This window comes from Portunus trituberculatus, chromosome 32, assembly GCF_017591435.1.
Source record: "Portunus trituberculatus isolate SZX2019 chromosome 32, ASM1759143v1, whole genome shotgun sequence".
Taxonomy (NCBI): domain Eukaryota; kingdom Metazoa; phylum Arthropoda; class Malacostraca; order Decapoda; family Portunidae; genus Portunus; species Portunus trituberculatus.
This window is the reverse complement of record NC_059286.1, coordinates 8426482-8454243: the sequence shown is the minus strand read 5'-3', so window position 1 is coordinate 8454243 and position 27762 is coordinate 8426482. Positions and strand designations below refer to the sequence as shown.

At 38.9% G+C, this 27762-nt stretch overlaps 2 protein-coding genes across 8 annotated transcripts in view; one reads left to right on the top strand and one right to left on the bottom strand.

Annotated features, from left to right (window-relative positions):
* Positions 1–5698: 5698 nt before the first annotated feature.
* Positions 5699–27762, bottom strand: part of LOC123512072 (neprilysin-like) — a 63209-nt gene continuing 41145 nt past the window's right edge. For 6 of the 7 annotated variants that reach the window (XM_045268254.1, XM_045268255.1, XM_045268253.1 and 3 more), the window contains 10 exons: positions 26826–26981; positions 26207–26304; positions 25173–25237; positions 12447–12566; positions 11794–11921; positions 10904–10985; positions 8675–8713; positions 8183–8298; positions 7723–7796; positions 5699–7217 (listed from right to left, as the gene is read on the bottom strand). In XM_045268254.1, the coding sequence (XP_045124189.1) occupies positions 7142–7217; positions 7723–7796; positions 8183–8298; positions 8675–8713; positions 10904–10985; positions 11794–11921; positions 12447–12566; positions 25173–25237; positions 26207–26304; positions 26826–26981 (954 nt within the window). In that variant the 3' untranslated portion in view covers positions 5699–7141. The remainder of the gene's footprint in view (positions 7218–7722; positions 7797–8182; positions 8299–8674; positions 8714–10903; positions 10986–11793; positions 11922–12446; positions 12567–25172; positions 25238–26206; positions 26305–26825; positions 26982–27762) is intronic. The other variant, XM_045268257.1, reaches the window with a different exon arrangement.
* Positions 7768–27762, top strand: part of LOC123512075 (peroxisomal acyl-coenzyme A oxidase 3-like) — a 97508-nt gene continuing 77513 nt past the window's right edge. The window contains exon 1 of the mRNA XM_045268264.1: positions 7768–7848. Within this exon, the coding sequence (XP_045124199.1) occupies positions 7810–7848 (39 nt within the window). The 5' untranslated portion in view covers positions 7768–7809. The remainder of the gene's footprint in view (positions 7849–27762) is intronic.

Here is a 27762-nt window from a genome sequence, read left to right as displayed (position 1 = left end):
TTTTCCCATTTCCATGACATGGCTTTTGTCCACATTGAATTCCATCTCCCATTTTTTGCTCCATTTCCAGATCTTGTTTAAGTCTTCCTGTAGTATTTCACAATCCTCTTTTTGTTTAATGACTCTGCACAGTTTCGTATTGTCTGCAAACAGATTTATGTAGCTGTTCACTCCCTCTGGCATGTCATTTATATATACGAGAAAAAGTATTGGTGCCAATACTGACCCCTGTGGCACTCCGCTGTCTACTGTTCTCCACTTGGACTTCATATCTTTAACTATCGTCCTTATTTCTCTCCCCCTTAAGTAATTCTTCATCCATCTCAATGTGCTTCCTTTTAAGCCACCCTTCTCCTCTAACTTCCATAGTAATCTTTCATGTGGCACTTTATCAAAAGCCTTTTTAGATCTAAATAAATACAGTCAACCCATCCTCTCTCTCTTGTACTTTATCAACTATTCTAGAGTAGAAACTCAATAAATTTGTCACACATGACCGACCTTTTCTAAAACCAAATTGGCTATTTGATAATATTTTGTTGTCTTCAAGAAACTCAATCCATTGCTTCTTTATTACTTTTTCACACATCTTGCATATTACACTAGTTAGTGATACCGGCCTGTAATTTAAAGGTTCTTCCTTCCTTCCGCTCTTATATATGGGAACCACCTCAGCTCTGTGTGTGTGTGTGTGTGTGTGTGTGTGTGTGTGTGTGTGTGTGTGTGTGTGTGTGTGTGTGTGTGTTATATAACTAAGATGAGGCCATCACCACTCCATAGTGTCTCACTAGAACTGTGAAGCAGCCTCGATATAGTGAATGAATGACACTCTGGAGGCTGATGGCTGTCACTATCAGGTCGGTGGTGGAGTTCAGGCCTCTGACAGACTGCGTCACTGTGTATGGTGCACTTACCATTCACACCTTCTGTTAACCTATCCAGTGATAATTGAAAATGATTAGTTAAGTTGCCTATTAATTAGACCTTGTTTGCAGAGTAAACAGATTATATTGTATGGTGTGTTAATGCTAAGTGATTTTCAGTGTTTAAGGGAGCGCTATGGTCCCTCAGTCGAAAAAATTCGGCAAATGAACGAAAAATAAGTTTTCATTTTGAAAATATTTACATGATGGTGGCAACACTTCTTCCAAGTTATAGAGCTGTATCTCGTTTCTATTTCCTTATACAAAATAAAATAGATAAAATATTGGCAACATCTGGCAACCTTTTGCATGATGCAATACCCACTATCTTGAAATATCCTCAAAATTTTTATATCTGTTTGTGTTTTTGGTGCCAAGTTGTGTTTATGGAGATAATTGGAAACTCTTCCTAGCCTCTCGGCAGCCTAGCACCCCCCAATCCTCAGTAACCCTGGAGATCTAGATCAAAAAGGGTATCGCATCTCAGTCTCCACGCAGTTCTCTCGAAAATGGCAAGCCAGCCACACCACGGCCAGTTGAAGTGGTACAACACCTGCAAGTCCTTATCCCACTCCTGTTGAAGCACAACAATCTTCCCGGCATAAGGATACCACACCAAGCCTTTGGAGCCTCCCACACACCAAAACCACCAAAAAGTCAGCAGCCGCTTCTCCACGACGTTCCCCCTTGCCTTGAAGAGCCAGTTGAGGAGGTAGTGGAAGAGGCTTCGACCGTCGAGGAGGAGGAAGAAGACGAGATTGTAGATGTGGAAGGCAGCGACTCAGACCAGCCACCTCCAGACCTCGAGCCCCCTCCAAAAGAAGAAGAAGGCTGGACAACAACCAAGGGCAAGAAGAAGAAGAAGAAGAAGAAGAAACCTACGGCAGCCGAAGCTGAACCTACTCCCCAGCCAAGCCCACAGACGACCGACCAAGAAAACACGGAGGAACCCCACACACTCCATTACCTCCTGAGAAGGAAGAAACAAGGCACAAGACGGGAAGACACACCACCCAAAAAAATAACCTTCTCAGATATTATACAGAAGGGATATGTTGAAAAGAACAATATAGACACAAAGGAGCAGACAACCACCCAGAACCCAGTCCGCCAACTCGCCCGCCGTGGAGGACTCACCACCTAGCCATCCACCCCACTCCTGACACCAACATCGACGCTGCAGCCCTTCCTGACAAGACCATGCCGCCCCCCGCACAAGCACCACACCACCTCTGCTGAAGACGAGAAGCTCATCGCAACACAGCACCAGCCTGCGCCTGGGTCAAGCCCCAGTGACTTTACTCTCCTACTAAAGCTCCTTTCTTATCACCCACCTATTCTTCCCCTATCCCCACTTCCCCCCTCCTACTTTTCTTTCTATCCTGATCCTGATCCAGTCTCCAAGGTTTATTGCCTTTTCCCCAGCTGCCAATATGTGAGATGTGAAGAAACACATACAGAAATAGAGGAAAAATATAGAGAAGGCCAGGCAGTGCAAAGAGGAAGATTAGGAGGAGAATGTTGGGTACGAGGCAGCTACGCTTTGGTGTTCCTCAGCTTGGGCACCTCTATACTTTCATTCAGAGCACCTCAAGAAGAAGGATAAGCTGGGTGAGAGAATGCATTCAGTGACCAAAAGGAAGCCATGAGGGAGGGACGAGGATGGCATGAGTGACTATGCGCCGGGAGAGTTTTAAAAATGGCTTCGTGTCCCTTCAAACTTTAAATGGCTCTCCTGTAAAATTAACTATTTTAGGCTTTAGGAAAGCATATCTCCACTACTAATGGACGGCTTTTGCTACTTCGTGTAGCATTGGGAAGAGAAGAGAATAGAGTTTAATTTGTATTTAGTGAAATAAGAGGATCTGTGTCATTTATTCAAACTGAAATTTAGGCATTTTTTTCAACACCTAAAATGAAAAATTCATTAAACAAAAAAGAAGAGAGTTAGACGAAATGTGGCAAATACAAGTTGTTATCAAGCCTTTAATTCTTCATTTCCTACATAGCTGATTGATGTGGAAAGACTGTCTTCACTGGAATGCTTTTTTTTTTTTTTTTTTTATAATTTACTAAATATATAAATTTCATCATTTTCTGTGTGTAGGAAATATGTATAACTTTCAGGATCTATTCTCTATTGGAAAGGGTAAGTATACATAAGTACACTAGAGAAGTATGACAACTTTCGATGACACGTTCACCTATAAGCACCCTAGCACTCCCTTAATGCTGTTAATTCTAAGTGATGGATTTTTAAAGTGCTTAATGATGTCTTGCTTGTTATCTAATTTTGTACCATTCAATGTGTTCTAGTTCAGATCTTCCTTATACCTAACATTGATAACATAACATAACATAAATAATAGGATAACAAAGGGCCACCAGGGGCCATCTAGGTTATTCTGTATCAGTCGCACAGCGACCTCATCAGTATTATTTGGGTTATTCATTTTCTCCACTAATCTTGCCTCTACCTGTCCACCCCAATCTGTCTCTGCATAATCCAACCTTTCCCAGCTCCTCACAGTCCATCCCTACCTTCCTAAACTCATTTCAACTTATTACACTCTCCTCCATCACTCTCCCAGCCTTTCATACCCCTTCTGAATCCATTTCAAATTGTCCTGCCCTTTCATAGCCTTTCCAAGCCTCTCACAATCCATCTGAAAATGTCCCTGCCTTCTAGACACCATCTCTTACTCTCCCAGCCTTTCACAACTTTTGCATGTACCTTAATAAAACAGTAGTGTGTTAAAAACAAAAAAGATATAGTGAGGCATACAATCTTTTATTTATTTTTTCAAAATCAGCTTGTCTTTAATTATGGAACTTCTTACATTACTAAAGTGATTACAATGCATAGATATCTCTCTATCATGTGTAAACAGGATGTAATTATTAGCTATTATTATTGTTATTGTTGTTTTTCTATTTCATCTTAAGACTGGTCACAAATTTGAAGCTGGCTTATATACACATTTCTCTTTCATACACAAGCCAGGCTGACCAAACAACAAGAACTAATCAAGATAAAGCAACACACACACACACACACACCACATAGTGTAGTGGTTAGCACGCTTGACTCCCAATCGAGAGGGCCCGGGTTCGAGTTCCAGGAAGCGGCGAGGCAAATGGGCAAGCCTCTTAATATGTAGCCCCTGTTCACCTAGCAGTAAATATAGGTATGGGATGTAACTCGAGGGGTTGTGGCCTCACTTTCTTGGTGTGTGGAGTGTGTGTTGTGGTCTCAGTCCTACCTGAAGATCGATCTATGGGTGACCAGCAAGCACCCATGGTGAATTACACACACACACACACACACACACACACACACACACACACACACACACACACACACACACACACACACACACACACACAGAATGTGATAAATAAATCATTAGAATAAGATAAATGAAAAACAATATCAATACACAGTTGGGTTAGGTTAGATTCAAGTTAGATTAGGCACACACATAAACAACAACAGAAAAGTAAATGGTTTGCCTTAACACACAGATGGAATAAATACAGTAAGTCCTCGTTATACAGTAGTTCTTTATGTAGTAAATTCACAGTTACGGTATTTGGAAATTACTACCCTTGATTCGATATACAGTAAGAAAAATTCACAGATACGGTGTTCGCTCATGTCATCTGAGAGGGCCCAGCACGGGGGAGCAGGGGTAATGACGTCATCCACGCCACACCTCACCGCCACTTACAGTACTGACTTTAACTTGACCATCCTTGAAGCCTATTATTTCTTCCTCTCCCCCTTTTTTTTTTAACTGCATTACATATTACTTACATGCATTACTAATTAGATGAATATATGGAATATTAAAGGGTCTATTGTATTCATAATAATCATGGCAAACACTAAAAGCCTACTACCAGCGGCGAACCATGCACCAACTGATAAAGGGCACAGGTGGGCCAGGCAAGCCCACTATCAGTGAATGGTGGAAGTCGTATAACATCAAGCACGCCTTAGATAACATCGTCATCATGGGACGAAGTGAAGACGTCTACCATGAACTTGGCGTAGAATAAAGTATGGCCTGAATGAGCGTATGACTTCCCAGGCTTCGCTGAAGACGACATCAGTGCAATCAGAAATGACATAGTAAATCTGTGCCATAGGACTGGCTTCGATGAAGTTGATAATGATGATGTTTAAGATCTTTTGGAAAGCCATGCTGAATCTCCCTCAAATGATGAACTTAGAGAGCTAGACAAGGCATCACAGGAGGCAGAAAAAGAGGGAGACGGGGAAGAACCTGTGCGTGGCCCTGGACATCAAAACTCTTAGAGAATGTCTCAGTGGTATCGGAAAAACTCTAGAAACCAAATCCTGCCAGGAGTAGCAAAGTGGTTCATGACGTAGAGAAAAGTGTCAAGATTTATCAAGAAATCTATGATAAAAAAACAAGAAAAACTAAACAGTCCTCCATCTACTCGTTCTTCAAGCCAGTCAGACATGACATCCCTGTCACACTTGCCGACCCTGCTACAGCTGGCCCTTCCTCAATATCCTCTTTCTTCAAACCATTGAAACGTGCTGACCCTGCTACAGCTGGCCCTTCTACATCTAATTCCGACAGTGAAGATGACTACTTCTTATCCTTGTCTGCCCACTCTGTGGAAGATGAGTAAGGGCTGAAATTCCTACTGTCCCTTAGCCTCGGGAAAGACATCATCTGATAGAATACATGGCGATTGAAAGGTAAATAAAAAAATTTTCTGTTTACTTCTTTTGTGTAGTACTTTACTTTTTTTTATTATTATTTTCATGTATTTTCATTTCTGTAGGGGTGACTTTCGACCTGCTGGAACATATTCACTATTATTACATGTTATAATGAGTTCAGTATATGGTAAATTCGATATGCTGTAAGGTTTTCAGGAACGCATATGTACCGTATAACGAGGACTTACTATACTTTGAATACAGAGGATCCTTGCAATTCGATGGGGTTAGGGCGGTTTTTCAGCGGTCGAATCAGCATTTATTTGAATCATGAAGCAATTTTTCCCACAGGATACTTAAGAATTAGGGGGGATAGGGACTAGCCTCCAGCATAGACCGCCAAAACATCACTATAACCTCTAAAAATCACTAACTTACACTGAATCAGTACATACTATTAAAGACTTCATTTATATCTAATTTTTTTCATTAAACACATTAGGGTGCAGTACAATACATTTTTGGAAATAAAAACACTTGTATGATGCAGCAGTCTTGCGGTACTTGTCCTTGTTCTTACAAATTGTTGATACTGTTGATCTAGGAACACCCATTTGCACTGCAACGACACTGAGCTATAACTGCCTCACACTTTCTTATAAGCTCAAGCTTATCTTTGAAAGGCAGGAAATTGTGCTTCTTAGGACTGGGGCTGGAGGTGGCTTGGGCTTTGCGCAGTATGGTTGAAGTGGCATGGAGGCAGGAGTTGGAACGGCAGAGCATGGCCTGTCTGGACAAGCAACGCACTCCAGGTAGCATCGGTTTAAGGCTGATTCACACACATCAGTGACATAGTGTTGCATCCTTTCGGTGCTTCAGTGTCAGTGAAAAAAAAGTACTGTTGCTTTGAATTCAACCGAAGCATTTACACACATCCTGGCAGGCTGGCGGCAAATTTAGGGTGGCAGCAGATTTGACCGGGTGGGTGGCACGCGAGATATGAATGAATGTCAATCAGGCAAACCTTGAGGATTGGGTATTAATTAACCGAGTTCGAATTGGCGATAATTTGAACTGCAAAGTCGAATCACAAGGTTCCCCTGTACTTTTATTTTGCTTGTCTTGGCAAACAGTACCTTACATGTAGTAATTACCATGGACAAACAGACAGCATGGACTTAACAATGAGCAAAGTGAAGAATGAAGAAATTTCCATATTTCTTACAGTCATAAATGTTTGAATAGTTTTTGCTCTGTGAACTATTTGCAAGGCATTCAGTTATAAGCAAATATCCTCTCCATTTTTGACTAACTAATACTTGCAAGGGATTATAACAAAACCCAAAGTTCTGACCAACTCACTAAGATTTCCAAGGCATTCAGTTTAAACAGTTGTTGGCAGAGTGACCTGAAAAAAGATCTCTTAATTCTTAGTTAAGTCTAACTCACATATTTAATTCTTGACTAACTAATATTTTGAAGTCAGTAAGTCACTGGGTGTCAGTGATTGGCAGGCCAGTCAACCCTGCACTTCTATTGTAGGACATTGGAATGCTTTTTTGAACCCTTCACTCATTGCTGTCACAAAGTTCACCCTGAGGAAGAACAGACAGAGTAATGTATCAGTTTTTTGGCATAAAAGAGAAAAGTTAGATTGAAAAAGGTGAGAATGGAGGGAATTGGTTTTCAAGTAGAGCGTTGAATGAATAGAATAGAAGCAGTTAGTTAGTTAGAGTGTTAGAAGCAAGTCGTAAGGGAGCTTTTTAAGGTTGAGAATGATAGTGGACATAGGTAGACATGTTTCATACAAGCAATGCCCCTTGTATTAATTTGTTCTTAACCCCAGTACTGGAATGCTTTTTTGCCATGAGTTTTGGATACAATTAGACCATTTTATTTACATTATGAACTGTCTATTGAAGTCAGAAGTTTAATGGCCATAGTCTTCACTACTTTAACACCGACATAAGTTTCTGAATCTGAGTAAAATCAAATAGTAAGCAGAATAAGTATGAAAAACACATCATGGTACTGGAGGAGGTTAATGAATGTGTGTGAGTGAGTGTATGTGATAGCACACCACTAACTGTCTGCTCTCACCTCTCTATGCCAGGTGGCTGTCTGCTCTCCATCACCTCCAGCATTCTCAGGTCACTGGTGTCACTGCAGTATTGCTGCAAGGAGGATATGATTCACTCAGCCACGTTGCCACTCACCAAAATCAAGGTATGTCAGACACCAAAATTAAGATACCTCAGCCACATCACCCCTCATCACTCACCACTCACCAAAATCAAGGTATCTCCATTCATTGCACTTTGTTGCTCTTATCAGTTCATGACTATATTGCTCATTCATCAGAGAGAGAGAGAGAGAGAGAGAGAGAGAGAGAGAGAGAGAGAGAGAGAGAGAGAGAGAGAGAGAGAGAGAGAAATCAATGACAAAAAAGGAAAAAATCATTAAAAGAAAGATAAACAACCATGCTAGCAGAGAGAGAGAGAGAGAGAGAGAGAGAGAGAGAGAGAGAGAGAGAGAGAGAGAGAGAGAGAGAGAGACAAACCTGAGCCCATTGAAGGTAGAACAACTGTTCATGGGTCATGTTGAGGAATGGAAGGTCCAGTTCTTGAGAGGGATAGAGGTTGGCTGTGCGGCGACTTCTCTTATGCTCATAGTTTACTGGCGGCAGGAAAGGTTTGCTGGTTAAAATGGTGCTACTGTTACTACCACTATTGCTGCTACTATTCCACTATTAAGGTTACTACTACTATTATTGTTACTTCTACTATTATTAATTACTTCTTTTACTACTAGAACTACAACTATATATCACCACCACCACTAGTACTGTTGCTATTACTTCTACTATTGTTACTTCTGTTACTATTACTTCTACTTCTACTATTGTTACTTCTACTACTATTACTTCTACTTCTGTTTCTACTTCTACTATTATTACTTCTACTTCTGGTTCTGCTTTTACTATTATTACTTTCATTATTGCTGCTGCTGCTATGTTTACCAGTACCACCACTACTACCATGATAATACTTACCATATTGCAATCTTTCTGACTCATCTGTTGGTTCCTTTCCTGTTGTAGGAAAGAACAGGAAGAAAAGTTATTACGTATGCCTTGTGTGTAATTCACTGTTTGATCTGCTGCATCTGGCTTGTGAAGCCAGCGCTCTAACCACTGAGCTACCGGGCCGTGTGTGTGTGTGTGTGTGTGTGTGTGTGTGTGTGTGTGTGTGTGTGTGTATTTACCTAGATGTATTTACCTAGTTGTAGTTTTACAGGGCCTGGGCTTTATGCTCGTGTGGCCCCGTCTTCATATCTACACTTATCCAATCTTACTTTAAAAGTATGCACACTCGTTGCAGACACTACTTCTTCATTTAAACTGTTCCACGTCTCAATACATCTTTGCGGGAAATTATATTTTTTAACATCTCTCAGACATCTTCCCTTTCTCAGCTTTTTACTATGCGATCTTGTGCTTCGGATGTCATATTCTTCTCTCAGGATCAGTTTCTCATTATCCACTTGGTTGATTCCGTTGATCAATTTATAAACTTGTATCAGGTCTCCTCTCTCCCTTCTTTGTTCCAGGGTTGGTAGATCCATAGCCTTTAGTCTCTCCTCATATGTCATCCCTTCAAATTCTGGAACCATTCTTGTAGCCATTTTTTGTAGTCTCTCCAATTTCCTTATGTGTTTCTTTTTATGAGGGGTCCACACTACTCTTGCATATTCCAATCTGGGTCTTATTATAGTACTTATCAATTTCTTCATCATTTCTTTGTCCATGTAGTGAAATGCTACTCCAATATTCCTTAGCAAATTATATGTTTCTCTAAAAATTCTATCAATATGGCTTACTGGTTGATTGTTTTCTTCCATCATCACTCCTAAGTCCTTTTCCTTTTTACTTTCTCCAGTTCTACTCTTATAGATTCCCACGGGTCGTCTTTCACTCTTTCCCATTTCCATGACATGGCTTTTGTTCACATTGAATTCCATTTCCCACTTTTTACTCCATTCCCAGATCTTATTTAGGTCTTCTTGCAGTATTTTGCAGTATTTCACAATCCTCTTTTTGTTTTATAACTCTGCACAGTTTTGTATCATCTGCAAACAGATTTATGTAGCTGTTCACTTCTTCTGGCATGTCGTTAATATAAATGAGGAAAAGTATTGGTGCCAATACTGACCCCTGTGGCACTCCGCTTTCTACTGCTCTCCACTTGGACTTCATATCTTTAACTACCGACCTTATTTCTCTCCCACTCAAATAATTTTCTATCCATCTCAATGTGCTTCCTTTTAAGCCACCCTTCTCCTCTAACTTCCATAGTAGTCTTGCATGTGGCACTTTGTCAAATGCCTTTTTTAAAATCCAAATAAATACAGTCAACCCATCCCTCTCTCTCTCTTGTACTCTATCAACTATTCTAGAATAGAAACTCAATAAATTAGTTACACACGACCGTCTTTTTCTAAAACCAAATTGGCTATTTGATATTAATTTGTTGTCTTTAAGGAACTCGATCCATTGTTTCTTTATTATTCTTATTGTGTGTCTGTGTGTGTGTAATCCCTATGCTTGTATATAGATAGATGGGCTCCTTCTTTTATGTATGTTGGTATCCATCTGACTAATGCAGTAGTTAATCAATATCTTCACTCAATCATCCCTTGCACTGGTTAACTCTATCATTCTTGGTCTTTCTTTGTTTTCTCTTTTTTTTTTTTTTTTTTTTTTTCTTTGCTTCTACTGCTGTGATGCAATAGTTAACCAGTACCTTCTGCCTGTCATCCATTTTACTGTCCATTTTTATTTCTCCTATCTTCATTCTATCCACCTGAGTGACATGAAAGTTACAAAACACTGAGCATTGTCAACAATCAAGTGGACATGACCCAAGTGTCCAAATTGATGTGACAAAGCCAATACATATAAAATTAATTTGTCAGTTGGTTAATGTATTTACTAGGTATTAAAGATTTGCACCCTTACAATTTAATAGTTTTAATGGCTAATGTATAAGAGAGAGAGAGAGAGAGAGAGAGAGAGAGAGAGAGAGAGAGAGAGAGAGAGAGAGAGAGAGAGAGAGAAATAGCTGCATAGGTAGTAATTTGAGTGAGAGTGGAGAGAGAGAAGAGAGAGAGAGAGAGAGAGAGAGAGAGAGAGAGAGAGAGAGAGAGAGAGAGAGAGAGAGAGAGAGAGAGAGAGAGAGAGAGAGAGAGAGAGAGAGAGAGAGAGAGTTATAAGATGACTTACTGTTCCTGTTGACGTAAGCATGCCATGCCAAGTCTATTCCCTTCACGTCGGCCCAGATTTCATTGCGTGTCAAGTCCGTCATCTGTTACCAAGACAAGGTTAATCTCAGCTGGAGCAACTTCAAAATACAACAAAAATACAAAACAAATAATTAACACACTATCATGCATGGTTTTATCCTCCTTGAAGTTAATCAAGGGGAAGACAGAGAGTGAAATGAGGGAACAGAATTATGTTAGAACTGCAAAGATTGAAAGTTATAAAGTAAGATGTGAGGGACAGAAACAACCGGAAGGGACTTGTAGGTGGCCCCAACCAAACACCAAATGGAGAAAACATGGGGGCACCTGATAGAGGTCATTCAGTGGTGTAGAGGCCACAACAAGGGTGACATGAGGGGCAATTCTCAAAGCTATTATGTGGAGCAGTACAAGATATCTTGGGTATCTTGGGTTCAAGCCTGAATTGGCCTCTCAAACTGAATGGTGGATGAATGGAATAGACTCAGTAAGAGGGGAAGTTTCAAGACATCAATTTCTTTCTTTTGGCCCTCTTGGACCTGCAAGGGGACTGGAAATTAAGTGGGCATTTTTTTTTTTTTCACTGCCCTTGGCTATTTATCACCTCTCACATAAAAAAAAATAGGTTGTTAGTGGTGAGTCTTGAGGGAGTTTTAAAAGATAAAACAGATTTAAGGATGGTGGTGAAAGGAAGAAATAGATCGATAGGTTTGTTTTGGTGAGGTACTGCCATGTGTAGACTTGGTGACATCTTGACAAGGTGCAAGCAACACACACAACTTTTTTAGGGAAGCTGTGAAATGAAGAAAAGGAAGTGAAAGTGAGGGAAAAATGTGTCACTGCTTTTATCAGTGGCTGTGCTTGACTTACATTATAGTTTGCTGTGAGACCTTTGTGGTTTGTGTAGTTTCTTGGACCAATATAGCTGTCCTTGAGAATACTGTTCGGTAACATCATATCCTGTAAATTTCCCTTTCCATATTTATTGAAGCCTTTTCCTAAAAAAAAAAAAAAAGAAAAATTGAAAAGTTTTATAAATCTGTGATTCTTAGTTTTGATTTTTCTTTAAATTTCTTTTTGCTTGAGGTTTATTGAGCATAGTTGGTCATTATGATAGTACTGTTTTGAGTATGACAGGTCACTGGTCTACGGGCTACAAAACTTAAACAAAAGATGTCCGTATTCAGAAATGCTTTGCTCGCTCACCATGGCAATTTTCCAAGGGCACAGAGATGATTAGTGTGGTTTTCAAGAGTGTTTCTCCAGTTAATGATGTGAAATTCTTGTCACTTTGCTTGTGCAACCGTAAAAACACCAAAGAAAACTAGTGTAAATTTCAATAAAATCTTTTGAAATAGTGGAGGTGAACCACACAAGTGTGTGAGAATACAAGCCTGAGCAGGTCACTGAGATGCAAGTTGTAAATAAGAAAACCAGGTAGATTATTCAATTAGAGGAAAGTATCTTCACTAACTCAGTCATTGGTCACCATCATTGCCAGTCATCACCAGTCAGTCACTCACCTGAGGTATCATAGCCATGCCACAAGAGGTGACTGATTTGGTGACCCACAGTGGCGTACTGGAGGTATTCTGGCAGTTGGCTGAGTGTGTGGAAGGGTTCCTGTGTGGCGTATGGGATCACTGCGGAAGGGTCAATATTGTGTAAGGATGGAACACAGAAATATGATATACTGTAAGAATATGACACAGAAACATGATATACTGTAAGAATATGATACAAACATGATATACTGTAAGAATATGACAGAAATATGATACACTGTAGGAATATGATACGGAAACATGATGCACAGTAAGAATATGACACAGAAACATGATACACTGTAAGAATATGACACAGAAACATGATACACTGTAAGAATATGACACAGAAACATGATACACTGTAAGAATATGATACGGAAACATGATACACTGTAAGAATATGACACAGGAATATTATATTGTGTAAAAATAGGACACTGAAACTTGACACACTGTAAGGGTGTGACACTAGCACATCATTAAGAAGAGGGAACATTGGAACATGATAATGCTTAATCCTTCAGTAGTGGGATGCATTTTTACCATGAGTTTTGAGTATTATTAAACAATTTTATTTATCTCCTGTGGAGGTCAAAAGATTAATGCCCAGATTCTTTAGTATTTTAATCCCCACAAATGTTTCTGAAGCTGTTTAAAATCACCCTGTAGTAAACAGATTAAATGAGACGTTCAGAATAGTAGTGACGTAAGCGCCACACCAGCCAATTTTGAGGTTTGTGTAGCATTTTCTTTGTCTCACCTTGCTTTCCAAACCTGCAATGTCCAAGTCAAAATTCAACCTGCAACATGGTCAGTATTCCCATTCTTTGTAGGGGTATGCACGGCTGTGCGGCCATCGACAAAAAAAAAACCTCTCATGCTCACTCAGTAATGACATGTACTCGGGCAGGCAATGGGAGGCCTGCATTTTCACCATGGCGTGTCTCAGCAAGCTGTGGTATAGCACTATTTTCTTCCTATTGGGTTTGGCTCGCATCTGTGCCATCAGAAGTATTATGGCAATAAGGGTAAATTTCCACTTGTAGTGAAGGCATTAATTGACCATGTTGACATCACATTAGAGTGACCGCACAGTGAATTTTACACCAAAGTATCTCCACCCGGGCTGCTCAGCAACTAATGGGAAGGCAGGGATGCAGTGATGTGACTGACGACCGCCAATGAGAGCCTGCCGTCGTCGCTCCCACACACACACACACACACACACACACACACACACACACACACACACACATCGTCAAGACTGGACTTGGTCTTTAGTACAGAGCCAATGGTCATTGAGGAGATGAGGGTGGAGTGCCCTTTAGCAAAGAGTGATCATGCAGTTTTGGAGTTCAAGGTGATAGATGAAGAGAAATCTAGAAGAAATGAAGAATATAAAGTGGGAAGATGGAATTATGCCAAGACAGATTTTGGAAACCTAAAGAAATTCTTTCAAGAGACAAATTGGATGAAATTCAAGAGTGCTAAGGAGCAAATGAAAAGTGGAAGGAATTTATAAAATATACAAAGAAGGTGAGAAAAATTTGTACCAATAAGACAACATAGAGAAGTTGGAAAGCAGGACTGGTTTAACGATAGATGTGAAAAGGCTAGAACAAGAAAAGAGGATGCATGGAAGAGGTGGAGAAGGAAAAGACGGATTAAGCAGTGGGAAAGTTACAAAAGAGCAAGAAATGAATATGTGTTGATTAGAAGAGAAGAAAGAAAGAAACAAGAAAAGGATATAATTGATAAATGTAAAGACCAACCAAGGCTTTTTACAGACATGTGAACAACAACATCAAAAATAGAGAAAGTATTGAAAGTTTAGAAGTAAATGGAGTATGCAGTGAAGATCCCAGGAAATGGCAGAGGCTATGAATGGATGCTTTCGGAAGGTATTCACAAAGGAGACTGCTTTTGACAAACCACTGGTAATGGAACAGAAAGGGATTATGAAGGAGTTTCAAGTAACTGTGGAGGAGATCAAGAATATGATGGGGAGTTTAGAAGTGAGAAAAGCTGTGGGACCTGATGGGGTATCAGGATGGATTTTAAGAGAATGCAGGAGCAACTGGCAGAAAAAGTTTGTGAAGTAATTGATGCCTCATTAAGGGAAGGTGTAGTGCCCCAAGACTGGAAAAGAGCTAACATTGTCCCAATCTATAAATCAGGTAACAAGAGAGACCCATTGAACTATAGACCAGTGTCACTTACAAGTGTGGTAGCTAAGATGTGTGAGAGGGTGGTGAAGAATAGATGGACAGACTTCTTGGAGAAAAATGACATACTTTGTGAGTGTCAATTTGGTTTTAGAAAAGGGCGTTCATGCACGACAAACCTGATATGTTACTATTCGAGGGTGATAGATGTAATACAGGAAAGAGATGGTTGGGCTGATGGAATATATCTGGATTTAAAAAAGGCCTTTGATAAGGTACCACACCGGAGACTGATCTGGAAACTTGAAATGGTAGGAGGAGTGCATGGCAGTTTACTAAAATGGATGGAAGACTTTTGGTAGGAAGAGAAATGAGAACAATAATTAAGGACAGACCATCAGAATGGGGCTTGGTGGAGAGTGGAGTTCCACAGGGATCAGTGTTGGCACCAGTAATGTTTGCGGTCTACATAAATGACATGGTGGATGGGGTGTCCAGTTATGTGAGCCTATTTGCAGACGATGCAAAATTGTTAAGAAAAGTGAGATGTGACAAAGATTGCGAACTACTCCAGGAAGACTTGGACAGAATATGGAAATGGAGCTGTACATGGCAAATGGAGTTCAACACGACAAAATGCAAGAAAATAGAGTTTGGCAAGAGTGAAAGAAGAATCAGGAGTATGTACAAGATAGGAAATGAAGACATAAAACCAGTCATGAAGAAAAAGACCTTGGGGTGACAATTACCAATGACCTATCGCCAGAGAGACATATAAACAAAATAATTGGAGAAGTATTGAACTTATTGAGGAACATAAGAGTGGCGTTCGTATATTTAGATGAAGAAATGATGAAGAAAATAATTACTGCAATGATAAGACCGAGGCTTGAATATGCAACAATACAGTGGGCTCGAACTTAAAGAAACACATAAGGAAACTAGAGAAAGTACAGAGGGCTGCAACAAAATGGTGCCTGACTTAAGAGATTTGACTTATGAAGACAGACTGAAAAGAATGCAACTTCCGACCCTGGAAAACAGAAGAGAAGGGAGACCTGATAGCAATATACAGAGTGATGATTGGCATGGAAAAATGGATAGGGAAGATCTGTGTATGTGGAATGAAAGAATGTCGAGAGGGCATGGGAAAAAACTAAAAATGGCCACTTATAGGAGAGATGTGAAAAAATATAGCTTCCCTCATAGAAGGGTGGAAGCATGGAATAGTTTAGACGTGGAAGTGGTCAACGCAAGGAATATTCATGATTTTAAGAAAAAGCTGGACATTAATAGATATGGAGACGGGACAACACGAGCATAGCTCTTTTCCCGTATGTTACAATTAGGTAAATACAATTAGGTAAATACACACACACACACACACACACACACACACACACACACACACACACACACACGTTAACTGGGAAGAGATGGAAAACTCAGTGACAGAGCAAGAGAAGTATAACTTATTTTTGGAAATATACAAAACAGGAGTCAGGGAATATGTCCTGAAATATAGACCTAAAGAAGGAAAGAAAGATTGGTCTAACGCAAGGTATGCTCGGATAAAAGAGAAAAGAGATGGTGCATGAAAAAGGTGGAGGAGAAATAGAAATCCAGTAAATAAGGAAAACTTCAAGGCAGCGAGAAATTAATATGTTAAGGTGAGGAAGAATGAGGAAAGGAACTATAAAAAGGACATTGTCGAAAAATGTAAGGAGCAACAAAAATTGTTTTACAGATTCATAAATGGAAAAATTAGGCAAAAACAAACAATTGAAAGGTTAAAAGGAGAATGGGATGGTGAAAGACCCAAAAAGTATGGCAGAACTATTAAATAATAAATTCCAGATGTTTACTAAGAAATAAAAATTTGAAAGGCCACAGGGTAATAGAGAGATCGTCTATATGAAAGAGGTTAAAGTAACCAAGTTTGAAATAAAAGAGTTAATGAAGGAATTGGATGAAGGGAAGGCAATGGGATTGGATGAAGTCTCAGGCAGAATACTGAAGAACTAGCAAGTCCTATATACAACATCATAAAATGCGCAATAGAAAATGAAATAGTACCAGTAGAATGGAAAAGAGCTGAGGTGGTTCCCATATATAAGAGCGGAAGGAAGGAAGAACCTTTAAATTACAGACTGGTATCACTAACTAGTGTAATATGCAAGATGTGTGAAAGAATAATAAAGAAACAATGGATCGAGTTCCTTGAAGACAAATTATTATCAAGTAGCCAATTTGGTTTTAGAAAAAGACGGTCATGTGTAACAAATTTACTGAGTTTCTGGTCTAGAATAGTTGATATATTACAAGAGAGAGAGAGGGATGGATTGACTGTATTTATTTAGATTTAAAAAATGCATTTTATAAAGTACCACATGAAAGATCACTGTGGAAATTAGAGGAGAATGGTGGCTTAAAAGGAAGCACATTGAGATGGATGGAAATTATTTGAGGGGGAGAGAAATAAGGACAGTAGTTAAAGATATAAAGTCCAAGCGGAGAGCAGTAGACAGCGGAGTGCCACAGGGGTCAGTATTTGCGCCAATACCTATTCTCATATATATAAACGACATGCCAGAGGGAGTGAACAGCTACATAAATCTGTTTGTGGACAGTGTGAAACTGTGCAGAGTCATAAAGCAACAAGAAGATTGTGAAATACTGGAGGAAGACTTAAACAAAATCTGGAAATGGAGTAAAAATGGGGGATGGAATTGAATGTGGACAAATGCCATGTCATGGAAATGGGAAAAAGTGAAAGACAACCAGTGGGAATCTATAAGATGGGAGATGGAGTAGAACTAGAAAAAGTAAAAAAGGAAATGGACTTGGGAATGACGATGGAAGAAAACAACCAACTGGTAAGCCATATAGATAGAATTTTCAGAGAGACATATAATTTGCTAAGGAATATTGGATTAGCATTTCACTACATGGACAAAGAAATGATGAAGAAATTGATAAGTACTATAATAAGACCCAGATTGGAATATGCAGGAGTTGTGTGGACCCCCCCATAAAAAGAAACACATAAGGAAGTTGGAGAGACTACAAAAAATGGCTACAAGAATGGTTCCAGAATTTGAAGGGATGACATATGAGGAGAGACTAAAGGCTATGGATCTACCAACCCTGGAACAGAGAAGGGAGAGAGGGGATCTGATGCAAGTTTATAAATTGATTAACGGAATGGATCAAGTGGATAATAAGAAACTAATCCTGAGAGAAGAATATGATATTAGAAGCACAAGATCGCATAGTAAGAAATTGAGGAAGGGAAGATGTCTGAGAGATATTGAAAAATATAGTTTTCCACAGTGGAGTGTAATTATCTTTGGACTAAAAGAAAAGAATGTAAAATATAGACCAAGAAAGGAAAAGGAGGACCTACTAAAAAGTCCAAATGACGAAGATAGGCAGAACCTAGAGGAGGAAGTGGAGGAAATTCACAGAATGGAACCTTATCAAGATGGAACAACAAGACCAATTAAGATACTACTCAAATCACAAGCAGCAACAGAAGAGATATTATATAGAACGAAACTCAGAGAAACAGAAGGCTGCAAGGATATATATATATATATATATATATATATATATATATATATATATATATATATATATATATATATATATATATATATATACATATAAGAAAAAATAAAAATGAGGAAGAAAGGAAGAGATACAACAAATTGGCGACAGCAGTAAGGGAAAAAAATAATGAAAGGTCAGAGGAGGAAAAAAAGGCATTTTTTTGGAGAATTCTAGGAGACAGGATAAGAAAATGGTATATAAGAGAGAGGGAAGAGGCAACAGTGGACCAAGTGTAACTAAAAGTGATAAGGGTAAGAAACTAAAAATGTATATGAAAATAGATGGGATTCTATCAAGTAAATTAGAACTAGAAGATTACATAAGGAAAGAGAAACCAGATATTGTATGCCTGGCTGAAACAAAGCTAAATGGGACAATCAAAATAGGCATAGATAATAGATATCATGTATGGAGAAGAGACAGAGGGGGTAAAGGAGGAGGAGGAATCATGATAATGACAAGGAAAGAGATGGTGGTAAACCTTGTGGAATATGGGGAAGGAAAAGCAGAAGTACTGTATATTAAGATGCATATTAATAAAAAAGACTTAACAATCATTGTAACATATGTGCCACCAAAAACGAATGCATGGATCAACCGAGAATATAAAGATATGGTAGATGACACTATAAGGAGTCTAATGAGTCACTAAAGAAAGGAGAAAAGTGTTATTAGTAGGAGACTTCAACTGTAAAGACGTGGACTGGGAAAATTATGAAAGTGGTATGGGGGAAGAAGCCTGGGGAGAAAGATTCCTAAACCTAATGATAGATGATACGATGGATCAAAAAGTAAAGGAAAACACAAGATTCAGAGGAAACGATGAGCCAGCAAGATTAGACCTGGTTTTTGCAAGGGCTATACAAATGAATGAAGATATAAGATATAAATGCCCACTGGGAAAGAGTGATGTAATATTAGAAATGGATATAGAAGAGGGAAAAGAAGATAGATATGAATCATACAAAGGAGACTGATTAAATTACAGAAAGGCTGATATTGAGAATCTCAAGAACTATTTCAAATACGCTAACTAGGAGGAAATAGAAAACTCTGAGGGGGTGCAAGAGAAATATAACTTATTTTTGGAAATATACAAAACAGGAGTAAGGGAATATGTTCTGAAATATAGACCTAAGGAAGAAGGAAAGAAAGATTGGTTTAACGCAAAGTGTGCCAGGGCAAAGGAGAAAAGAGATGGAGCATGGAAAAAGTGGAGGAGAAATAGAAATGCAGTAAATAAGGTAAACTTCAAGATAGCAAGAAATTAATATGTTGAAGTGAGGAAGGAAGAGGAGAGGATCTATGAAAAGGACATAGTCAAAAAATGCAAGGAGCAACCAAAATTGTTTTACAGATTCATAAATGGAAAAACAAGACAAAAAGAAACAATAGAAAGGTTAAAAGGAGAAAATGGGATTGTGGAAGATCCAAAAAGTATGGCAGAACTGTTAAATAATAAGTTCCAGGAGATCTTTACAAAGGAATCCAAATTTGAAAGACCACAGGGTAATAGAGAGACCAATCATATGGAAGAGATTAAAGTAACCAAGCTTGAAATAAAAGAGTTAATGAAGGAACTGGATGAATAAAAGGCAATGGGACTGGATGAAGTCTCAGGCAGAATACTGAAAGAATGTAGGGAAGAATTAGCAAGACCTAGCCACAACATCATTAAATGCTCAATAGAAAATGAAACAGTACCAGTAAAATGGAAAAGAGCGGTGGTGGTTCCCATATATATATATATATATATATATATATATATATATATATATATATATATATATATATATATATATATATATATGAGCGGAAGGAAGGAAGAACCTTTAAATTACAGACCGGTATCATTAACTAGTGTAATATGTGAGATGTGTGAAAGAGTAATAAAGAAACAATGGATCGAGTTCCTTGAGAATAACAAATTATTATCAAATAGCCAATTTGGTTTTAGAAAAGGTCGGTCGTGTGTAACAAATTTACTGAGTTTCTACTCTAGAATAGTTGACAGGCTACAAGAGAGAGAAGGATGGGTTGATTGTATTTACTTGGATTTGAAAAAGGCATTTGATAAAGTGCCACATGAAAGGTTGCTGTGGAAATTAGAGAAGGATGGTTCAAAAGGAAGCACTTCGAGATGGATGGAAAATTATTTGAGGAGGAGAGAAATAAGGACGGTATTCAGAGATATGAAGTCCAAGTGGAGAGCAGTAGAAAGCGGAGTGCCACAGGGGTCAGTATTGGTGCCAATACTTTTTCTCATTTATATAAACGACATGCCAGAAGGAGTGAAGAGCTACATAAATCTGTTTGCAGACAATGCAAAACTGTGCAGAGTTATAAAGCAAAAAGAGGATTGTGAAATACTGCAAGAAGACATAAATAAGATCTGGGAATGGAGTAAAAAGTGGGAGATGGTTTGGAATTCAATGTGGACAAAAGTCATGTCATGGAAATAGGAAGAGTGAAAGATGACCTGTGGGAATCTATAAGATGGGAGATGGAGTAGAACTGGAGAAAGTAAAAAAGGAAAAGGATTTGGGAGTGACGATGAAAGAAAATAATCAATCGGCTAGCCATATTGATAGAATTTTCAGAGAGACATATAATTTGCTAAGGAATATTGGAATAGCATTTCACTACATGGACAAAGAAATGATGAAGAAACTGATAAGTACTATAATAAGACCCAGATTGGAATATGCAGGAGTAATGTGGACCCCTCATAAAAAAAACATATAAGGAAGCTGGAGAGACTACAAAAAGTGGCTACAAGAATGGTCCCAGAACTTGAAGGGATGACATATGAGGAGAGCTTGAGGAGGTCTTTACTAAGGAATCCAAATTTAAAAGACCACAGGGTAATAGAGAGACAGTCTATATGGAAGAGATTAAAGTAACCAAGCTTGAAATAAAAGAGTTAATGAAGGAACTGGATGAAGAGAAGGCAATGGGACCGGATGAAGTCTCAGGCAAATTACTGAAAGAATGTAGGGAAGAACTAGCAAGTCCTATATACAACATAATAAAATGCGCAATAGAAAATGGAACAGTACCAGTGGAATGGAAAAAGAGCTGAGGTGGTTCCCATATATAAGAGCAGAAGGAAGGAAGAACCTTTAAATTACAGACCGGTATCACTAACTAGTGTAATATGCAAGATGTGTGAAAGAATAATAAAGAAACAATGGATCAAGTTCCTTGAAGACAACAAATTAATATCAAATAGCCAATTTGGTTTTAGAAAAGGTCGGTCATGTGTAACAAATTTACTGAGTTTCTACTCTAGAGTAGTTGATAGGGTACAAGAGAGGGATGGGTTGACTGTATTTACTTGGATTTAAAAAAGGCATTTGATAAAGTGCCACATGCAAGGTTACCGTGTAAATTAGAGGAGAAGGGTGGTTTAAAAGGAAACACATTGAGGTGGATGGAAAATTATTTGAGGAGGAGAGAAATAAGGACAGTAGTCAAAGATATGAAGTCCAAGTGGAGAGCAGTAGAAAGCAGAGTGCCACAGGGGTCAGTATTGGTGCCAGTACTTTTTCTCATTTATATAAATGACATGCCAGGAGTGAACAGCTACATAAACCTGTTTGCGGAAGATGCAAAACTGTGCAAAGCAAAAAGAGGATTGTGAAATACTGCAAGACGACCTAAATAAGATCTGGGAATGGAGTAAAAAGTGGGAGATGGAATTTCACTACATGGACAAAGAAATGTTGAAGAAACTGATAAGTACTATAATAAGACCCAGATTGGAATATGCAGGAGTAGTGAGGACCCCTCACAAAAAGAAACACATAAGGAAGCTGGAGAGACTACAGAAAATGGCTACAAGAATGGTCCCAGAATTTGAAGGGATGACATATGAGGAGAGACTAAGGGCCATGGATCTTCCAACATTGGAGCAGAGAAGGGAGAGGGGGGACCTCATACAAGTTTATAAATTGATAAATGGAATGGACCAAGTGGACAATGAGTATCTGATCTTGAGAGAAGCACAAGATCGCATAGTAAGAAGCTGAGAAAGGGAAGATGTGTAAGAGATATTAAAAAGTATAGTTTCCTGCAAAGATGTATTGAGACGTGGAACAGTTTGAATGAAGAAGTAGTGTCTGCAACATGTGTGCATACTTTTAAATTAAGATTGGATAAGTGTAGATATGGAGATGGGGCCACACGAGCATAAAGCCCAGGCCCTGTAAAACTACAACTAGGTAAATACATACACACAACTTTTATTTTTTTATCATTTTTCAAGGGTGGAGGTTGTTTATTATTAGTACAGTATTAGCATGTATTATTATTAATTTTTTGTTCTGAAAATACAGGTGCCCTCCTGGAAAAACACAGTTAATGAGGAACTTCAGAATATTTTGCTTATGATGGGTGCAAAGCCCTGTCATAGAGCTTCATTTTGCAAAAAAAGTAGAGCTTTCTACCTCATCTTAGTAAAAAGTTATTGCATTCTGAAAGTTGCAAAACTTTAACTGTGTTTTTCTCCGTTTTTTTTTTATTTTAGGCACCTATTATTCTGAACGCCTCAAATAGAAAAAAAAAAAAAAAAAAAAAGTGTCATGGAACTGAAGGGGTTTAGGATATGACACAGAAGCATGATACACTGGTACACTGTAAGAATATGACATGGGAACATCACTGAGTGTACTGTAAGCATGATGGGAATATAATGTAGCATGGAATAAGGATATGAAGTGGGAACATAATGCATGTTGTATGAGAACCTAGAAATATGTCCTTGTGTAAGAAGACAGCAACATAACATGGCATAAAAGCATAGAAACATGATATAGTATAAGCTAAGAATGCAAATATTATATAAGAACAGAGGAGAGGAAAATAATAAAACCACTTAACAAAAAGGATCATCCATATTTTAAAAGAAGTGTTTTGAAACCACCAGTGTGCAGCAGTTCAAATTAACTCCTTCGGTACCTTGACGTGCTTCCACATTCATTTTGCTTACTATTTGGCAATTTGATACAGCTTCAGACACTTATGTGGGGATTAAAATATTGGAGACTGGCCATTAATCTTCTGATCTCCATAGACTTCATAATGTAAATTATCTAATTGTATCCAAAACTCATGGTGAAAAAATGTCTCGGTACTGAAGGAGTTTAAAGCAAGAGGAAATATAGAAGCAGGATGACACATGCAAGAGGAAGTTAGAAGAACATAAATGAGAAAGCTGTATTACTCAGAGAGCATCTACCAAATGAAGAAATGAAAATGAAACACAGGAGTAGAATGCATTATGGAAGTGATAAGAAGATGGGAAATTACTCAATGGTTTAAGTGACATAGTAAGAAGAAAGTCATTGGGAATCAATTAAGAGTTGAGAAAACCAGTTGAAGGAAGACAAAGAATGACACAGATGGATGGGGAGAACTGTGGTCAGAATGTAAGGGATGGAAACAAATGAAAACCACTGGAAACAAATGGAAACAACATGAAGCAAATTGAAACAACTGGACTGGATTTGTACAACTTCCCACACTAAGGAAAACGACCAAAGGATAAGAGGAAGAATATTAGAAGGGGCAGAAACATTTGTGATGTGATCATTCACAACAATTCTGTCCACCTCTCTGATGCAAAATTTAACCAGTACTTCCAATCATTCACCACTATTCTGACCACCTCTCTGATACAAGAGTTAATCAATACTCTCAATCTTTCACCACTCTTCTGTCCACCTCTCTGATGCAAGAGTTAACCAGTACTCTCAATCATTCACCATTATTTTGTCCACCTCTCTGATGCAAGAATTAACCAGTACTCTCAATCATTCACCACTATTCTGTCCACCTCTCTGATGCAAGAGTTAACCAGTACTCTCAATCCTTCACCATTATTCTGTCCACCTCTCTGATGCAAGAGTTAACAAGTACTCTCAATCCTTCACCATTATTCTGTCCACCTCTCTGACACAAGAGTTAACCAGTACTCTCAATCATTCACCACTTTTCTGTCCACCTCTCTGGTGCAAGAGTTAATCAGTACTCTCAATCCTTCAGCATTATTCTGTCCACCTCTGATGAAAGAGTTAACCAGTACTCTTAATCCTTCACCATTATTCTGTCCACCTCTCTGATGCAAGAGTTAACCAGTACTCTCAATCATTCACCACTTCTCTGTCCACCTCTCTGGTGCAAGAGTTAATCAGTACTCTCAATCCTTCACCATTATTCTGTCCAGCTCTCTGATGCAAGAGTTAACCAGTACTCTCAATCCTTCACCATTATTCTGTCCACCTCTCTGATGCAAGAGTTAACCAGTACTCTCAATCATTCACCACTATTTTGTCCACCTCTATGATGCAAGAGTTAACCAGTACTCTCAATCATTCATCACTATTCTGTCCACTTCTCTGGTTCAAGAGTTAACCAGTACTCTCAATCATTCACCACTTTTCTGTCCACCTCTCTGATGTAAGAGTTAACCAATATTCTCAGTCATTCATACCTTTCTGTGGTACACTCTGGAACTCCTTGCCTTCTTTTGTATTTCCAACTTCTTATGACATAACTTCATTTAAGAGGAAGGTTTCAAGACATTTGTCCCTTTTTTGGCTAACACTCTCACCTATAAGGGAACTGGCAACTAAGTGGGCTTTTTTTTTTTTTTGTTTATGTTGCCCTTGGCCAGCTTTCCCCTCTTACATGAAACAAAAAAACTATAGCAGTGAACACTTGCTAGAATGAACTATTTGACACAACAATACAAAGCAAAGTGAAAATTAATGCAATGTTTGTCCTGGAGAATCTAGAGGCTTATTCATTCATCTTTCAGTGAGCAAGAGAATTACAATTATTCTCTCATGGGCACACACACAAGTAAGGCAAGCAAAGGTTTACACTGTACACTGTAGGACTATTGCATTGCTGCCACACTTACTGATTCTGTTGAGTGGGTAGCTGTAGAAACCAGATGGGTCATAGGGACGTGCAAACACCTTGTAACTGAAGAAGAAATGAAACTGTAGTGATAATGGTTCATTCATCGATCCATCCACCTCACACACTCCTCATAGATACACACTGTTCATAGATAGATAGATATTATAATAGTATTACAAACAATGCATCCATCACATCCAAGTGTCCAAACCATCGTATCAAGTCTTCATCCATCCATCCTACCCACACACTCCAGCCATCCCAACACTCCACTGCATTGTCACTCTAACCTAACTAGAGGTGAGATGAGGTTGCACAACTTTTGTTAAGGTTATGGTGGATTTAATTATTAAAATAATCTAATTTATATAAGGTTACACTACTTTTAGTTGTTATGTTAGGTTATGTTTCATTAGTTAGGTTATGCTACTTTGTTTAATTAGGTTAGGGTAAGTTCATCTAAGTTATATTAGTTATATTAACCCCTTCAGTACCAAGACACTTTGATATTTATTGTGGTGACCATTTTGTCAATTTGATACAGCTTCAGAAACTTATGTCGGAATTAGAATAGTAAAGACTGGCAGTTAATCATTTGACCTCCATAGATCCTTCCTATTGGAAATACATATAATTGTCAAATCATACCCATCTCATCAACTCGATCACCTCCTCTGACTGACTGTCTTCAGCCTCTTCCTCACTGTCGGAATGTTGCATTTCTTGCTATCTTTTATTGCTATTAACCAATACTCTCAATCATTCATACCTTTCTCTGATAAGCTCTGGAACTCCCTGCTTGCTTCTGTATTTTCATCTTCCTACAACTTGACTTCTTTTAAGAAGGAGGTTTCAAAACATTTGTCTCTGACTTTTGGATAACTTATTATCTTTAAGGGAATTAGCAATCCAGTGGACCTTTTTTTCCATTTTTTGTTGCCCTTGACCAGCTTCCTCTCTTGCATTAAAAAGGAAAATAAGGTAAAAATACGTCTCAGTATTGAAGGAGTCAAGTTATGTTAGATGACTTACTTATCATTTGGGCCGTTATCATAGGACTTCTTGGTGAGAGTGCTGCGATGGGCAAGGAGCACCAGGCTGTTGTGTAGGAAGTCACCATTCAGGCTGACCTGTTGATCAGAGCCCCATTAAGCTATTGACAGACTGGAATGGGAATCTGTCTGTCTCTTGAATACTGAAATGAGAATCCATCAGTTTTTTGAAGATTCTAGATTGCCTTTTATAAGTCAGACCCGAGTGGAGTGGGAATCTGTTAGTCTTGGGAAATGAAGATCATTGTTTAATCAAAATGCATAAACTTTTTAGTCTGTGAGGTGTCTCAATGCTCTTTTTTAAACACTTAGACTGTTGAGAGGAAGAAAAAGTGGAATATTATCAGTGAAATGGAGGAGGGAGTGAAGGTGCTGGTTAACTCTTGTGTTATTGAGGTGGATAGAACAGTGATGGAAGGAGGAAAGGCAGAATGTAACAGAGAATTTTTAAATTTGTATGTGACAAAAGATGAAAGAGTGGAAGCACTGCTTAACTCTTGCTTCAGTGAAGTGGACAGAATGAATCAGAAATCTGTAAGTTGCTATTGTGAGTGACTTGGGCAGTTTGATTATATTATGAGAGTAACAATATTTCTTACCTGCTCCATGCTACTTGTGGATATGCCTTCCTCTATGTTGAGTTTAACCACATTGTCCATCATGTCTTCCAGCTTCTCCTGGAGGACTTCTTTTTGAGTGTAGGTCTCCATCTGCCTTACTCCTTCCAACTTGATGCTCTTTGCAATTGTGTCAATCTGGAACCATTTCATGGGTTGGTTAATTGGGCACAGCTGGGGCCCAGGAAGTATAGAGAAATCTGACTACTTATTTTTTAAAGCTTTCTTCTTATACTTTTTTTTTTTACTTTTTCTTTAAGTTTGATTTTATGAAGCCTAAACCCATTATTTTTTGTTCTGTCCTGATTATTGATTCTTTGAATTTTGCTTGTATCACCCCTGTTCTAACCCCTATACCACTGTGTCACCCCTGTTCTAACCCCTGTACCACTGTGTCACCCCACACCCCTGTTCTAACCCCTGTACCACTGTGTCACCCCTGTTCTAACCCCTGTACCACTGTGTCACCCCTGTTCTAACCCCCTGTACCACTGTGTCACCCCTGTTCTAACCCCTGTACCACTGTGTCATCCCTGTTCTAATCCCTGTACCACTGTGTCACCCCTGTTCTAACCCCTGCACCACTGTGTCACCCCTGTTCTAATCCCTGTACCACTGTGTCACCCCTGTTCTAACCCCTGTACCACTGTGTCACCCCTGTTCTAACTCCTGTACCACTGTGTCACCCCTGTTCTAACCCCTGTACCACTGTGTCACCCCTGTTCTAACCCCTGTGCCATTGTGTTACCCCTGTTCTAACCCTTGTACCACTGTGTCATTCCTGTTGTAACCCCTGTACCAGTGTCACCCCTGTTCTAACCCCTGTACCACTGTGTCACCCCTGTTCTAACCCCTGTACCACTGTGTCACCCCTGTTCTAACCCCTGTACCACTGTGTTACCCCTGTTCTAACCCCTGT